This window comes from Nycticebus coucang, chromosome 4 (genome assembly GCF_027406575.1).
Source record: "Nycticebus coucang isolate mNycCou1 chromosome 4, mNycCou1.pri, whole genome shotgun sequence".
Lineage (NCBI taxonomy): Eukaryota > Metazoa > Chordata > Mammalia > Primates > Lorisidae > Nycticebus > Nycticebus coucang.
The window spans coordinates 90,511,522-90,527,661 of record NC_069783.1 but is presented as its reverse complement, the minus strand read 5'-3'; the positions used below and the strand labels follow the sequence as shown (position 1 = coordinate 90,527,661).

The 16,140-nt window shown below is 53.5% G+C and overlaps 1 protein-coding gene across 4 annotated transcripts in view; it reads right to left on the bottom strand.

Annotated features, from left to right (window-relative positions):
• The window catches only part of KCNIP3 (potassium voltage-gated channel interacting protein 3), a 77,155-nt gene that overhangs the window by 15,455 nt on the left and 45,560 nt on the right, over nucleotides 1-16,140 (bottom strand). Inside the window, exon 1 of one of the 4 annotated variants that reach the window (XM_053590200.1) lies at nucleotides 12,228-12,330. The exons of the other annotated variants lie outside the window; for them this stretch is intronic. Within the exon in view, the coding sequence (XP_053446175.1) occupies nucleotides 12,228-12,330 (103 nt within the window). Of the gene's footprint in view, nucleotides 1-12,227; nucleotides 12,331-16,140 lie in introns of those variants that run through there. 4 annotated transcript variants of the gene reach the window in all.

Sequence of the window (16,140 nt, the reverse complement as noted above, 5' to 3'; positions counted from 1 at the left end):
GTCAAAAAAGCTAATCAACACACATAAGCCATCAGTATGAAATGCACAGGAGAACAATGAGAAAAAGCATGACGCTCATTAAACTTGCAAAATCTGAAAGCTGCTTATAAAATCAAGCCTTAGTGAGGATGTGGGCTAATATCCACCGTGGGCTCCAGACCTGCATGCCTCCTTGTCACCTGCACCTGGATGTCTGGGAGGTGTCCTAGGGAACATGTCCTAACTGGGCTCTTGATCTTCCTCCCAAACCTGCTCCACCCCCAGCCTTCCCAGCTCAGGGGGTGGCAACTCCATCCTGCTGGGTGCTCAGGCCCAAACCCTGGGCATCTGCCTTTCTCCCAACATCCAGCCCACACGCAAATCCTGCCAGCTCTACTTTCGACATCTTTCCCACCTCTGACCCCTTCTCCCACCTCCACTGCCACTGCCCAAGGCTCCAGCATCTCTCCTCTTGGCCTCCTTTCTTCTGGACCCCATCAGTCTGTTCTTCAGGTAGCGCCAGAAGCTGTTGAAAATATATCACATTCTCTGCTGCTCAGCGACCTTCCCAAGCTCAGAGTATAAAAATCAAAGTCCCTAGGCAGCCAGTAAGTGTCCCCACCCTCCCCAGCTCTGACCTCATCTCTCATGTCTCTCCCCTCACTCCTTCAACTTTAGCCAGGTTGGTGCCCCTCAAACCTATCAGGCACACTTGTCCTGAGGAGCCCCCCACTTGCTGGCCTCTGCTCAAATGTCACCTTCTCCTTCGAGGAGCCACCCCATCTCAGTTTTACTAGTCTTTATTTGACTATCACTCCCCAGCATGTGCACATTTCTCTGTTTACTAGTACTATGGATTAAACTATGTCCCCTCCAATTCACAGTTGAAGCCCAACCCCCACAATGTGACTGTATTTGGACATAGGGTCTTTAGAAGGTAATTTAGGTTAAATGAATTCACCAGGTTTGGTCCCGATTCCTTTAGGATTGGTGGCCTTATAAGAACAGAAATATCTCTGTCTCCGTGTGCATGAACCAAGGAATGGCCATGTGGGTTAAGAATAAGAAGGTAGCCACCTAAAAACTAGGAAGAGAGCCCTCACCAGAAACCCACTCTGCTGGCACCCTGATCTCGGACTTTCAGCCTCCCCAGGTGGGAAAAAAAACAATTTGTGTGAAGTCCTCCTGTCTGTGTCATTACGTTGTGGCAGCCTGAGCAGACCAATACAGCTGGTTTGTTGTTGGTCTCTTCTTCTGCACAGGGACCTCAGCATGGACTTGGGTCTGCCCACTGCTGCACCCATCCTGGAAACGGGATTGCACACGGGAGGTGCTTTGGGTGGGATGGAGCTTCCCAGCTGTTTCCTTGCATGTGTTCATAGATTATGGCCTTGGGCTTTAATCATAATCATCTCTAAGCTGAGGCTGCCTCCTGCAGATTGTCCCAGGCTTCACCTCCCCTGCTGCTATACCTACTGGGAATGGAGAGGGTGGGGGAGTCAGAGAGAGAGAGTTGATATTCCAAGAATCAGGTCCAGTGACAGCAGGTAGATGGGGGTCAAAGGATAACCTGGGCATATATGGGCATAGGGCCATCGAAAAGCCCAAAGCAGGGAAAGGGTTGTCTGATCTCTATTCGGGAATGGTCATTCGATGGGGGAGGGAAAGGCATGACAGAGAATAGAGTGAAGGAAACTGGCAAGAGTGTCAAGAATGAAGAAGCCACAGTCTCTGGACACTGACTGAACCAGGGCAGGGCAGGCAGAGACCAGGGTGACCCCATATTTCTGACCTGGGACGCTGGGTGACTGCTGGTTCCATGCACCAAGACTGCTGGTCCCATGAATTACCTAGAACTAGAAGATAAGGCAAGAAGAAGGCTGCATGGCTTTTTAATATCATGCAAAATCATTGTCTACAGGAAACTTTGACTACTCTTGATCAGGTCCCATGCTCTGTACCTTTAGACATCAACTTGTAGAGCAATGCTCAGGACAAAGCTGACACCAACATACCCCATCTTCCTTTCTACCTCTCCCTGGTACAGTGTCTACCCCCCTTTTCCAGGGGTTAGTCCTGGGTCATCTCCTCCCCATCAATGCTCCCATTTGCTATGATTCGAATATCTGTCCCCTACAAAACTCACATTGAAATTTAGTTATCACTGTAACAATATTAGGAAGTGGGATCTCTAAGAGGAGTTTAGGTCATTAGGGCCTGACCTCATGAATGAATTCATGCCACTTTTACAGAAGCCGGTTCATTACAGCAGGAGTGGCTTTGCCCCCTCTTGCCCTCCCTCTCTTTGCCCTTCTGGAATGTGATGCTTTCTGCTCTGTGATGGTGCAGGGAGAAGGCCCTGACCAGATTCTGGACACTGATTCTAGATTCTAGAACTTTGAACCAATACATTTCTGTTCATTATAAATTACCTGGCCTCTGGTCTTCTGTCATAGCAGCAGAAAGCAGGCTAAGACACCATTGATAACCAGAGGGTGGGCAATGAAGTTTTAATTTTCTATCCAGTAAGCATCCTGCCAAAGGAGTGAAAGCATGAGGCTTTTTTGACATTTTAAAGTTGTGCAGCAGCCTGACAGATTACAAAGTCCCAGGCCAGGTTCTTGTCCTGTATCCCACGAAGTCCCCTCTGTACAAAACCTTGGGAAAGGTGGGGCCAAATCTTTAATTCACGGAGCTGAGATGCACCAGACATTGGCAAGGGACTCTTTCCACCCCACACAACATCTGAACCCTGTGAAGCTTCTGTGGGCTGCCCCAACACCTCTGCAAGGCTACCCTGTAGGTGACTGCAGCTTCCCTATAGGGAGAACTGAAACAGTGGATTCTCTAAACACCTTCTCTCAAACCTACTGCCCGGCCATCAACACCCCAAAGTGCTGTCCACACTCCCTGGCTCCACTGACTCTTGAACCCAGTCCATTCAGGTGCTCTCCCACCCACCACTCCTCAGAGCTGCTGGTCGAGGTCCCCTTGGTGCCCACATGGCCCAACGTTGACAGATGGGGCAGGCGGAGCTGGTGGAGCCAAGACACAGCATGCTCAGCCTGAGCTGTCAGTGAGGTAGGGGGCCCAGGCTTGAGTGTGACTGAATCTGATATTTCAAAAAGCGTCCGTGTGGTCCAAAGGGAAGCACATGGACTTCCTTACACAGCCACTGCATTTCAAAACTAAGCTTAATTCAATGTACTGATAGGAGACCTTAGAATCCTTGCTGTTTTGAGGCCTCCGAGGGCTGTACTGTGGTGCCTATGTGAATCATATCCCCCTAACTGACTATGCCCTGAGGAGGAGGGCTGCTGCTAACTTCAAATAATCCAAATAATGTTTCTGGTGACCCGTGGAGAAAGCAGCCCTATCCTCTGCCCCAGGAGCTCAGGTGCTTAGCCGGGCCAGGATCAGCCACTCAGAGGCACCGATGGGCCTGGAAATGCCACTGGCTGACCATTCCTGAGGGTGAAGGGAAGAGAGGGAGGCAGGACCTGTAGCACACGGTGCCACAGGTTCCCCACCTCCACCCTGGGCCAGAGGATTTCAGACTTCACCCAGTTCTTTGCTGGTCAGGGGACTCTTAGACCACAGGTTCCCATGGAGGGTCCCAGGAACTGCCATGGGGTATGGGGAGGCCGGAGGGCAACCTTTTCAATCTGAGCTGCCTCTTTTACCTATCAAGGGGTTCTGGTCTTCTAAGTAAGACTTCATTCGAGAAGCCCTAGCTAAACTGGTCTGAAATTACTGCCTGTGTCCAGAACAACATCAGGTCTCAGGCTCCTGCCCTTCCTCCAGCCCAGCAGGCCTCAGGGCAGCAGCCTCTAGGCCCCTAACCTTACAGGGCACGTGATGAAGGACTCCAGCATGAGGGAGGGCCTGTCAAGTACACCTTCCTTCCCACTAACTTTTAGTGCACACATACCGATGTGTGACTGGGTGTCCCAGGAGAGCTTAAACTTTCAAGGCGCTGATTCTGCCGGGCACTGTTTTATAAGCTCTGCACACTTTTACACGTTGTCTTCACAACAGCTCTAGCAGAGAGACTGTTCTTGGATTTGGACCCAGGCAGCTGCCTCCACTTCAGGTTCCTGACACCTGTCCTACAAGAGGCTGGGACATACACAGCCATCTCCAGTGGTCCCCCTTGGCCCTGCATTTAAAGATGCACTCAGGGCAGGAATGCCAGCATCCAGAAAGGTCCTGGCTCTGTTGCTTCCTGTCTGGGATACCTCCCTGGCCTTCAGTTTCCTCATCTATAAAATGGGCCTTCTGATGAGGACAAAATAAGGATATGTTCAAAGAGCCTAGCATAAAGAGAGCAGTCACTGGACGTTGGCTGCTGTCATTGTCTTCAGCATCCCAGAGGTGCAGGAGTTCTGAGAAACTTCCAGTTTACAAAGTACAGTGGACCCCATCAGGGAGAATAGTACTCAGGATGCTCAGAGCATCACCACCAGGCCCCCAGCAAAGGTGGGAGTGGGTGCTGGGGGAGGAGAGCAGGAAAGATCACAGTGGCCCCTAGGACCTGCTCTGAGTCAAGAGGCAGTTGTGAACTCACCAGGCTTCCAAGTCACCTTTTCAATATCAGGGGTGGCAGGTGTCCATAGGGCAACTGCAGAGTATGAGGGGCTGCCTTCCATGAAGGGGGCACATCCCAGTTCTGGGCACTCCCATCCTCCCGGTCACACCTCACATCTCTGCTGTCTTCACCCACCTATACTCTGGCCCCCACTACCCAGCCCCCCCACCCAGGAAGGCTTAGGCTTCTCTAAAGGGAGAGCTGAGACTCTGCACTGTGCTCTGAGGGGCCTTGCCCTGCCTGGTACACACTGGGTACCTGGTAAGTATGTGCTGACAGGGGCCTGTAACCTACGTTTACTCAGCACCTGCTGTTTACCAGGCAGTGCGGGACACCCTGTGAGGTCATAAGTGTAGAGACACATGTCCTCTCAGGGAGCCCCCAATCAGGTGAAGAAGGGGACACAGAAGAGTGGAGGGTGGAGTCATCTAACACAACCTGAGGGGCAAGGAATAGGAAGGGACCTGGAAAGATCCCAAGAGACAGGGGGCCTCTAATCCACCCCTCACTTACAGACAGGGAAACAGCTCAGACAGAAGCACTTGCCCAGTGCAGCAGCATCCCCACCCTCAGCCAGCGCTCCTTCTGGAACAGGGCTCTTAATCTCAGCACTACTGATGTCCTTTGGGGGTGGAGGGCTGTCCTTTGCACTGAAGGATGTCTAGCAGTGTCCCTGGCCTCTACCCACTAGATGCTAGTAGCATCTCTCTAGCTGAGACCACCAAAATGTCTCCAGTCCCATGGGGATAAAATTGCCCTCAGTTGAGAGCCACTAGTTTAGAACTGAGGAAATCTGAGCTGGGCTAAGAGAAACAGCAACTGAAGCCAAGCCTTGGGCCACAGATGTAGACAAAACATCCTGGAGTCAGGATGGCATCAACCTTGCAAACAGGGGCCAAGGCTTGTTGGCTTGGTCCCAATTTTTGCTCTGCTCTACCCTTCTGAGTCCCTTATATTTGAGTTCCTCTTTCAACTTTTTCAAAGTGTTTTTGGATTACCCCATTGGTGTGAAACAAATAGTGGCAAATATCGTTATTATCCCCATTTTACAGAGGAGGAAAGTGAGGCTCAAGGAAGTTAATTGCATCAAAGTCACCTGGTAGGCTAGTACCCAAGGAAGCTGCAACTGAGGTTTATGGCCAACACAAGCTGCTCCCCCTCTCAGATTATGAGTCCATATATGACCCCAGAAGGCCCTTTCAAGGGGAGCTGAAAGGGCCATATGGTCCCACCAAGTGAGGAGAATGGTGTCATCTGTTCTTTCTCTGGGATCAGTTCTGCCTGGAGTGCTGGAGAGATCCTTCCCCATGGGAAGCATTGCTCCCTCTTCAGCACTTGACCTTGACCTCCCTTTTGACCTGGACAACTCATGTTGTGCTGGGGGCTTAATTCTCCCATTAGAACACAATCCGGCCCAGCAGAATGCAAACTCACCCATCTGAGAGACCCTACCAGTCTCCAAGCCTCTAGTATTTGCTCACTAACCCAAACAGCCAATGGTGGGGTCCCAGGCACTGAAGCAGAGTGCCAGGTTTAGGAACAGTAGCCTGGGAGTCCAAAAATCAAAGAATCAACAACGTGACAGGCTCTTCAGACACACAGGAGGCCTTCTTCAGAGTGACCAAGCTGTACTGGCCAGAAAGTATCTGGTCTTCCTGCTTCCTGCCTGAACATGAAGTGACCAGAGGTCAGGCCTTGGGAGGCCTCCTGGCTAGACCCTAACTGGCAACAGGATGTCCCTGAACTGGAGAGCAGTGGAGGGACGGTTGGGGGAGCACAGGGATTCCAGGAGGGGCTAAGTCTGGTGGTGGCCTTATCCTCAGGTGACCTGCAGCCTCAGATGTCTGGAGTCAGCAGCCTCTGACTGGGGTGGGGCACTCCCTCCTTCCCCTGCCCACCCTTCCTCCCCTTGGTTTCCAGAAGATGGCTCTTCAAGGTTCCAGATCTCAGAGCTGTCTTTCTCCCTGACCTGTTACTGCTGGAGGGTCATAGGGTTTGCCCCTTGAACCTAGTCCCTTTTTGATCTTACCCACTCCCTTGTTGGCTCCCTAGTCTCACAGTGTTACATCCCAGCCTTTGCTGGTGGCATGTAAATGTCTGCCCTGCATGCCTGATACACCTATCCCACCACCTTCTGGAGGGCTCCACTTGGATTTTTTAATAGACATTGTGCCAGGCAGAATAATGGGTCCCTAAATATGTCTTGTCCTAGTCCCTGGGACCTGTGAATATGTTTGGTTCCATGGCAAAGAGGTATTAAGATTGTATATGGAATTGAGGTTGCTACTCAGCTGGCCTTCAAATAGGGAATTTTTTTCTGGATTATCAAGGTGGGGGCAATGTAATCACATGGGTCCTTAAAAATGGAAAAGGGAATCAGAAGAGAGAACCAAGAGATGGTGGCATGAGGGGTGGCTAGTTAAAGATGAAAGAAGGGCCATGAGCCAAGGAAAGGCCTCTAGAAGCTGCAGAGGCAAGGGATGGATGATCCCTGGGGACCTCCAGAAGGAGGGTGGCCATGACACCACCTGCCTAATCTTAGCTGGGGAGATCCACGCAGGCCTCTGCTCTACAGAACTGTAAGATAATAAATTTGTGTAAAGGAATGACTAGATGGACATGTAATAAATATGGAAAAATGTTAATTACAGAATGTAGGTGGTAGGTAAAATAAATAAATAAATAAATAAATTTGTGTTGAGGCATTTCATATGTGGCAATCTGTCACAGCAGTGATAGAAGATTAATACAGTCTAAACTGAGGTCCAAAAGGAACCAGCAACCTTCTCCACAAACCTTCCCCATCTCAGTAGGGTAATTCTGCCTTTCAGGTGCTCAGGCCCATCTCCCTGATCCCTTCCTTCCTCGTGCACCTTGGAAGTCCATCTGGACCCCACCTACCTACTCGTCCCCAGCCACGGCCATCTCTCTCCTGGATGGCTGCAAATGCCTCTCACAGGACCTCCTGCTTCTGCTGTTGCCTCCCACCCCAAGTCTGCGCTCACCACAGCAGCCAGAGGAACTGCTGAAATTCAAGGCTAATTCATTCCCCAGCTCCAAATCTTCCAGTGGCCTGGGATTTCTCTGACAGTTAAAGCTCAGTCCTCACAGAGGGCCATCCCTAGACAGAGAAGCGATCTTCAAGCTTCAGTGCATCCCACTGGCACCTGCAGCTGGTTAGGAGCCAAGCCTTGTAGGTTTGGGGAGGGGGCTTGAGACGCACATTTCTAACAAGCTTCTGGGTGCTGCTGATGGTAGTCTGTGGAGCACACTTTGAGAACCACTGTCCTCAAAGGCCTCACAGTGTGTTCTCAATCTTGGCTGCACATGAGTCTCCTGAGAAGCTTCTGAAAATCCCATTGCCTAGGTTCAACCCAGAGATTCAGACTTCAGTGCCCCAGCGTGGGCTCCCCAGATGGTTATGACTTGCAGCCAGTTAAGAACTTCTGTCCTGGACAGATGTGGTGGCTCAAGTCTGTAATCCTAGCACTGTGGGAGGCTGAGGTGGGTGAATCGCCTGAGCTCAGGAGTTGGAGACCAGCCTGAGCCAGAGCGAGACCCTGCCTCTAAAAATAGCCAGGCATTGTGGTGGGTTCCTGTAGACCCAGCTACTTGGGAGGCTGAGGCAAGAGAATCACTTGAGTCCCAGAGTTTGAGGTCACTGTGAGCTGTGACACCACCGCACTCTACAGAGGGTGACAAAGTGAGACTCTGTCTCAAAAGAAAAAAAAAATAGAACTTCTGTCCCACACACCTTAGTTAGCTGCTCCCCACCATGTCACTCTCGCTTACTCTGCTCCATCCACACTTATCCCTGATGACTCAGAATACACCCCACTTCCAGTCTCTGGATTCTTTCCAGGGGACACTCTAATCCCTGCCCTGCTCCATGTCCCCTGCTCCATGCCCATGCGGCCAGGAGCTCTCATAGGACCAGGCCTCAGGCTGACAGGCAGGGGCTGGGGCAGAAAGGACAGAAGACTCCAGTCCTCCCTCTTTGTTGGCAAGATTCCCTCATGAATTCAACAAACCCTCACAGAGCTGCTGCCTTTTGCGGGCACTGTTCCAGATATAAGGTACTACAGTGACCAGGACAAAGTCCCTGCCCTCGTGCAGCTGATGCCTGGTAGAGACAGACCACGAACTGATAAAGGAACTAAGCTACCCACTAGTGGGGACGGGGGTGACGAGAAATCAAGTATGTAAGGGAGTCTTGGCTCCTGCAGGCAAAGTGCCTGCCATACTGGGAGACACAAAGGGACGAGAAAGACCTTCATGTCACTAGCACATTGGAGACACCAGGGGGGTCCAGTGGAGCGCCCCAGAGGTGAGCCTTTGAACCTTTCAGGAATACAAACACACTTGAGAATCATATTTCAGCAGCCCAGCAAAAGGCAGTGGCTGGGGACAAGTGGGTGGGTTCCGGACAGACTTCTTGCCCCAAACGTCAGGGTTTATGGACTTCCAGGGTCTGGATCCCATTGTTAAACACTAAGTTAGGTGCCACACAGAAAAGCTGCAGTCCTTGGGATGCAGCCCTGCCCTGTGCCCAGCCCCGTCCCTGAGGGGTCCAGGTCTTAGAGCCAAGATGAGATTTCTCCTCCTGGCCCTCTGGACTGTCCCACAGCTCCAGCCTCTTGTGCCCTTGTCATAGCAAAGCTTGCAGACACTGATTAGTTCCTTCACCTCTGAGACCCCACAGGTCAGGAGGGAAAGAGAAATCCCAATTAAGTGCATAGAATGAGGCCTGCCTTTCTGCCACCTGGAGTCCACTGTACTGAGGTTGGCCTGGCCTCCTTCCAGTCCCGTGCCTGCTGCCCACAGATCTGCCCTGGTGGTCAGGACAGCCAAGCCACCTCCCAGGCTCACCAGCCTCATGTGTGGATCAAGGAGCAGGCTTCCTGCTTAATTACTGCTCAGGACAAGTGGTTGGGGTGACTCCTCCCACAGAGTCTGACAGCGGACCTGGGGCAGAGAGGAAAGCCTTTCACTTCTGCATCTACGTCTAGAAGGCTGCATCCCCAGAACCCGGATCCATTAGTTCCTAACAATCCCCAGAGCATCATAACTCAGCTTTCTTACAGATGAGAACCACGGAGGCTCAGAGAGGACAAGAGACACTTCCAACTGCACATGCACATGGTTGGAGGGAACTGGGGCACCAGTCCCCCCATAGTTCTCTGACAGTCTCTTAGACACTGCCTAGCCAAGGGGCACTTCCAGGCCCTTGGCTGGTACCATTTCCAACCAAGGGAGAACATCTGGAACTTATGACTCCCTCCTCTGATGGGGTGAGGGGCTCGGGGGGCCTGTCTCAGAGAGAGATTGTTTCAACAGCAAATCAGGTCTGTTATTACCAGTAATCACTCATTTCCAGTACTGCTAATAGCAACGGTCTAGTAATAAATAATAACAAAGTCTGCACATTTATTACATGCTAAGAATAGTGCTGAGGGCCATGAAAGCCCTACTGACTAGTTAAAGGCTGCCACAGCCCTATGGGACAGGAGTTGTTATTAGCCCCATTTTATAGATGGTGAAAAACTGAGGCTCAGAAAGGAAAAGGGTCTTTTCCTTATTCTGTTTTGTCTTAGAGACAGAGTCTTAGTATGTCGCCCTTGGTAGAGTGCCATGGCATCACGGCTCATAGCAACCTGAAACTCCTGGGCTTAAGCGATTCTCTTGCCTCAGCCTCCCAAGTAGCTGAGATTATAGGCGCCCACCACAATGCCTGGCTATTTTTGTTGTTGTTGTCATTGTTGTTTAGTAGGCCTGGGCAGGGTTTGAACCCACCAGCCCCGGTGTATGTGGCCGGCGCCCTAACTACTGAGCTACAGGCACCAAGTCAGAAAAGGGATTTTTATAGCCAGTTGTGAGGGTGACAGGATCCCAGCTCAGATCTGGCTGACTGAGGATCCCTCAACTGCACTAAGACCCCAGAACTCCAGGTGGCAGAGGTGGGCACATACACCAGAAAAGAGAAACTTCTTAAAGCTTGAGGGGGGGTTTAGAAGGTAGAATAAACCATCTGTTGTCCTATGCACACCATCCACCTTTTCTTGTAAAGAAATCCCTTCTTAGAAATCACAACAGCAAACTTCAGATTGTTCCTGACCTGTGAGTCTAGCTCAGAAAAAAAGGTTTTGCATCATTAAGTGAAGTGAGGCTGGCTGGTCCTGGCCCCTGGTGGTCCCAGGAGGACCCAGGGAATAGGGAAGAGCACAGAGAGGTTATGAGCTCCCTGGGCACCAACCACTCCTCCATGCCCACCCCCAGTTCCAGGTGAGGAAAGGAAAGGCAGGGCTGGGAACAAAGAGTCCCTGTAGGAGGCATGGAATGCTCAATTCTTCCTAGTCCTACCCCAATCCTAAGCACCTGTAATTTCCTCCAAGTTCCGTGTCACAGATTCCCCCTACATCCAGCCAAGTGGAAGCCTAGCTTGGGCAATTTTCCTCCCCTACTAAAATCTAAAGCTCAAGGTGGCATTTTCCTGAACCACCTGGAGCAAGTCCCTTCTCTCTGGGCCTCATGAACTCACCTAGAGGAAAGATATGATGAAGCACAGTGGCTTCTGAGAGGCATGTGGGCACCAACCACAGGTAAAAAGCCAGCCCTGGGCTCTGAAGGCAGAACGGAGGAGAGAGCCTTGCTTCCTGACACTGGCCCCTTCCTACCCTGTGCATGGGTTTGGGGCACATCCTCATGCCTGAAGGGCTGTGGTGCAGCTCAGAGGCAGGGGCAGGTTCTCCCTCTCTCCCCTCACCAGGCCCCTGGGTTTTAGTCCCAAGAGCTACAGCCTGCCAAGGTCAGTAGAGTTCCTAGGTCTGCAGATACCCATCATCCTCTGAGAGGGAGGCAAATATGAACAGAGCCAGCTGGCCCCTTCCCCACAGCCAAAAGGCACGAGACTGTAGTTGCCTCTTTGCAAAGGGGTGGTGGTGGTGGTTACATCTCTGGTGGTCAGGGTCCCCTTCAGAAGCAGGTGTGCCCTGGGATAGGCACTCCTCCTGGTAACCTGCAGGCAGCGAAGCAGTGGGGCTGTACCAACTGGTTGGGAAGCGGCTCCCAAGGGGCCTATCAGGGGTTCCAGGGAGGCTGTCAGTGTCTGATTCAGGTGTAGGTCTGTCTCCTCAGTTAATATTTTATTGGGATAAAATGTGGCGCCTGCGGATTTGGTTACTGATAACATGGGCCTGAGCCTTGCTTGGGGAGGAAAAACTGGATGCGGGATGGGGACGAAACGGACAGCTCCACCACGCAGATCACTGGGCACCACTAAGTGCCCTGGGCTGAGGGTCCTTCCTGTTATCTTCACCACCTCCGGTCACTGGCTGTGCACCCCAGGGACGGCTTGGATCGCGAGCTTAAGACAGCCACGGATGTCTGCTCAAGGTGTCACCCTGCGCCTCGCTCACACTCACCCCAAGAGCCTCGCCTCGGTCCTCTCTGGGGCTCCTTGGAGCCAGAGCTCTCTCTGCCCCCTTAGTCCCAGGCCCAGCCCTCCGGATCCGGGAGAGGGCGGCCAGGGCCCTGGAGCCCAACGTGCCCAAGGGCCTCTCCTTCCGAGACCGGCGCACCTGAGAGTGCGGGCGCTGCTCCCTCCCTACAGACCGCTGGCCCTTGACGGAGGGCAGCGGAGGGAAGGGTGGCCACGAGTTACCTTCCATGGACATGGGCTCCAAGATGCCGAACTGCTTGAGGACGGCGATGAACAGCAACACCACCACGGCCATGGCGCACAGCTCCATGCCCTGGATACCCATGGCGACCCGGGCTACCTGGGGCCCTGGGGCCGGGGCGCGCCCCTCACCCGCGCTCTGCCTCCGGAGGCGCCGGGGCCGGTGCAGCCCGCACGGCCTCTCAGGGCAACCGCGGCTCACATGCCCCCGGCAGGGGGGGCTGCGGGTGTTGGCGGGGCCGGAGCCCCGCGGAGGGAGGTGGCAGAGAGCAGGGCAAGCCAGGAGGTCGGACGCGGTGCGGCGAAGCCGGAGCTCAACTTTCTGAGTCAGCCGGCAAACTTCGAGGCGCGGCGGCGGCAGCGCGGAATGCAGCTCGGGCGGCTAGCGCCGGCCAGCGGCGCCTCCATGCCCGGCGCGGGCGCCGCGCCTCTGTTGCCCGCTCTCCAGCCTTGCGGGCGCGGGGCCGCGGGGGCCCGGCGGAGGCTGCGGCGGGGGTCCCGGGCGCTCCCGGCCGCCCCAGCCTCCATCGCGGCTCCCCGCGCGCTCATTGGCCTAGGTGCGGCGACCACTCCGGGAGGCGTCCCTGCGCCCCCACCCCCACCCCCACCCTAGCCCGGGAAGGGGCGGAGGAAACGGCCCCGCCCCGCACGGTCCAGCCCTGGACGGATCCTGGCGCGCTGCCATCGCTGTCCAGCGATCCCCCGGGAGGCCGAGTGGCCCGGTAGGGGGCCGTGTGCCCGAGAGGACAGCAGCCGAAGCTAAGCTCTCGGAACGCAGCCCCGGATCCACGCTTCTCTGGAGGGGTGGGGATCCTCCGCATCACCGGCCGGCGCGGAGTTGGCGGGCAGAGGATCCGGGAAGCCCGCTCGCCTCTGGATATTTCCCGCTACCCTCAACCCTCAAGCGTGAGATGAAACTGGGCCGTGAACTGGCCCCCTTTGAAAAAGAAGTTGGTATCCAAAGTTCTTCAGTTCTGGAAATGTGCGTCCGTTCTAGGCTTTAGGAGGAAGTGTGAGCTTTGGCATTAGCGTCTTGGGAACTTTAACATTAGCATCTGAGTTCAAGTGGTGACTTTGCTGCGTGACCTTGATCGAGTCACGGACTTGCAGCCTCTTTCTCGGTAAAGGGGACGAAGCCTGCCTTTCTGGCGGTGGGAAAGAGCTAAGGAGATGCAGAGTTCTACGAACGGACGGGGCAAGGGCATGCTAATAGTTTGTGGACGACTTTCTTCCTGCCGGCGGCACTGGGTAGAGGAAGGGAAGCTGCGGAAAGGAAGGAGAAAGGAGAGGACGAGGCGTGGCAGGGCGGGGCCGGGAGTCCTCCTTGGCCTCAAGGCTCGGGGGACTTTAAGGGCGGGAGCTGTGACTCTCTGCTGCCCCCCCGCGGGCGCTGCGCACCGTGGGGATCCTTCAAGGCCGGAGTTAGAGGGAGGTGCGCGTGGGCTGTGGCGAGCGCCGAAGCCTTCCTGCTGTTTTAACAGAGGGAGAAATCCCCTGCGCTTCACGCCTGAGTGTAAGCCCTGTTTGGACCTACGGGCTAAACAGTTGCAGCTTCTGTTTACACAGCCTCTGCTACCCACGCTGCTATTTATTCAACAAAGACGGAACATGTACAGCACTTCACGCCAGGCGCAGAGCTCGGTGCCTGGGTGGGTTTGAACTGCAGTGTGTGGCTTGTAAGGGCCCTCCTGGAGCTGGTATATGTAGGCCAAGCCTTTGGACTGACTTGTAATTCTTACCGGGCTCCCCCAATGGGCATTCCTCCTCCCCCACTTTACAGGCGAGGGTGAATTACGCACTGGGGCTCGGGAGTGGGTGTTTTCCATGACATCAAACTGTTTTCGGTCTCGGCAGAGGGTCTGTGCAGTCCGACCTAACAAGTGCACGTGCCTAATTAAAAGTCTGAGTTGTTGGTATTTTTAAAGAACTGTAAATGCACTGCTTTTAATAGTTACTTGGGATGCAGTCTCCACTGACCAAATGCAAGAGTTCTAAACAGAGAGGCTAACAATCCCCAGAGAATGGGCTTGGTTGGAGAACTGGAGTTGCTAAAATGTTTGTCTAGAAGGGTTAAAGAACCTCCTGCAATTTCTTTTACACACTTAGGTGCTGAGCAAAATCTAGCCTGTGTCACAGCTAGTTAACACCGACACCAAATCAACGGTCTAGTTGAGATGCTAATATGTGTAGTACATAACCTCTCTAGACCTGAGATTCCTCATCCAGAAAATGGGAATGATAATCTGACTTCTCTTGGTTCTTATAAATGATGGAATGGGACAAGGCCCTTATTATTCTCCCCCCCAAGCAGGCCGTGCCCAGCTGTACCAGGTGACATATGTGCCAGGTCAGGTGGAGAACTAAGCAAGCAAAGGAAGCCACCTCAGGAGTCCCCCAGAGGCTGCACCCCTGCCTCAGGTCCCCTGGTGCTCCTGAGCATCTTCCCAGTTCCCAGAGAAGGCTTCAATGACTGCCCATAGATACTGAGCTATAAACAAGATATCAATTCCCAGGCTGTGCAGCGTGAAATATTAACGATGTCTAAGTGGATACCAGCCTGAGAGCAGAATGTCTGCTGGGCATCAGCAGCCTGGGCTGTGGGCCTAATGGACGGGAAGCTCATTGCCCACTCACTCACTAGCTTGGGTCCTGTCAGCTCTGGGGCCAGCCCATGTCCACTGAAATTGGGCTGATGGTCGTGTCACACTCCCCCAGAACCTGGAGAGGGAAGCCAGTAGACATGCCCCCTGCACCCCTCCCATGCATTCATCCCCTCCCCAACATTCCCAAGTGCGTACATGTGGCAGTATGCTGGGTGTTGGTGGCACTCATTGCCTTGGTGGAAGGGATAGACTGGGAGGTGGAGTGAATGCAAAAATATCTCTTTAGGATAGGATGTTAAGAGCTGGCACAAAAGTGGGGACAAGTTGAGGGGATAATGTGGACAGAGCAGCTCACTCCTCAGGTGGTTAGAGAAGACTGAGGGGGGCTGGGAGCCTCAGGCATGCCCTACATCCCCATCTAGTTCAGAAAGTGTTCAGAGGAAACTACTCTGGGGGGGGGCACTCCACACCTAGGCTTGCACCCCACACCTGAGGTCATGGTCTCTTTTTTGCCTGGAATATGGAAGCTGCCACTCCAGTGCTGCCTCCAGGAAGCCAACCCAGATTACAGCAGCTCTGTCTCGGCTGTCTTCTCTGAATTCCTGTAGCCTCTGCCTGGGCCACACTATTCCTTCCTGCATTTTGGCTATCTCTCCCAGCGTCTCCTGTGTTGTCCCACGCTCCTCTCACTGCTTAGCACAGCTGCTCTATCAGCTCCCAGAGGCTGACACCCTCTCAGTTTGACTGACATTCACGGGACATCCCCACCCATGCCACTGCTCCTGACGGCCTAGCTGCCCAAGGGTTTCAAGAGGCCTCTGACACTTTTGTTTTTAAGAGACAGTCTCACTTTATCGCCCTTGATAGAGTGCTGTAGCGTCACAGCTCACAGCAACCTCCAACTCCCGGGCTTAGGCAATTCTCTTGCCTCAGCCTCCCGAGTAGCTGGGACTACAGGCGCCTGCCACAACACTCAACTATTTTTTGTTGCAGTTTGGCTGGGGCGGCCACCCCCGGTATATGGGGCCAGCACCCTACCCACCGGCCACCCTCGGTATATGGGGCCAGCACCCTACCCACCACCCGAGGCCTCTGACTCTCAAGGGAGGGTTTGGGTGGACACATGCTGTTTGGAGGACTCATTCCCTGAAATCATCTCAGTAATCTGGTCCAGTCTTAACTCTCTTAGCCAGGAGGAGGACTTCCCTAGTTCTAGTGCATTCCACTGGGCAAAACTGGCATTATTCAATTTATTTATCCTTTTCATATTTTATAGAAACCACTTAAGAATA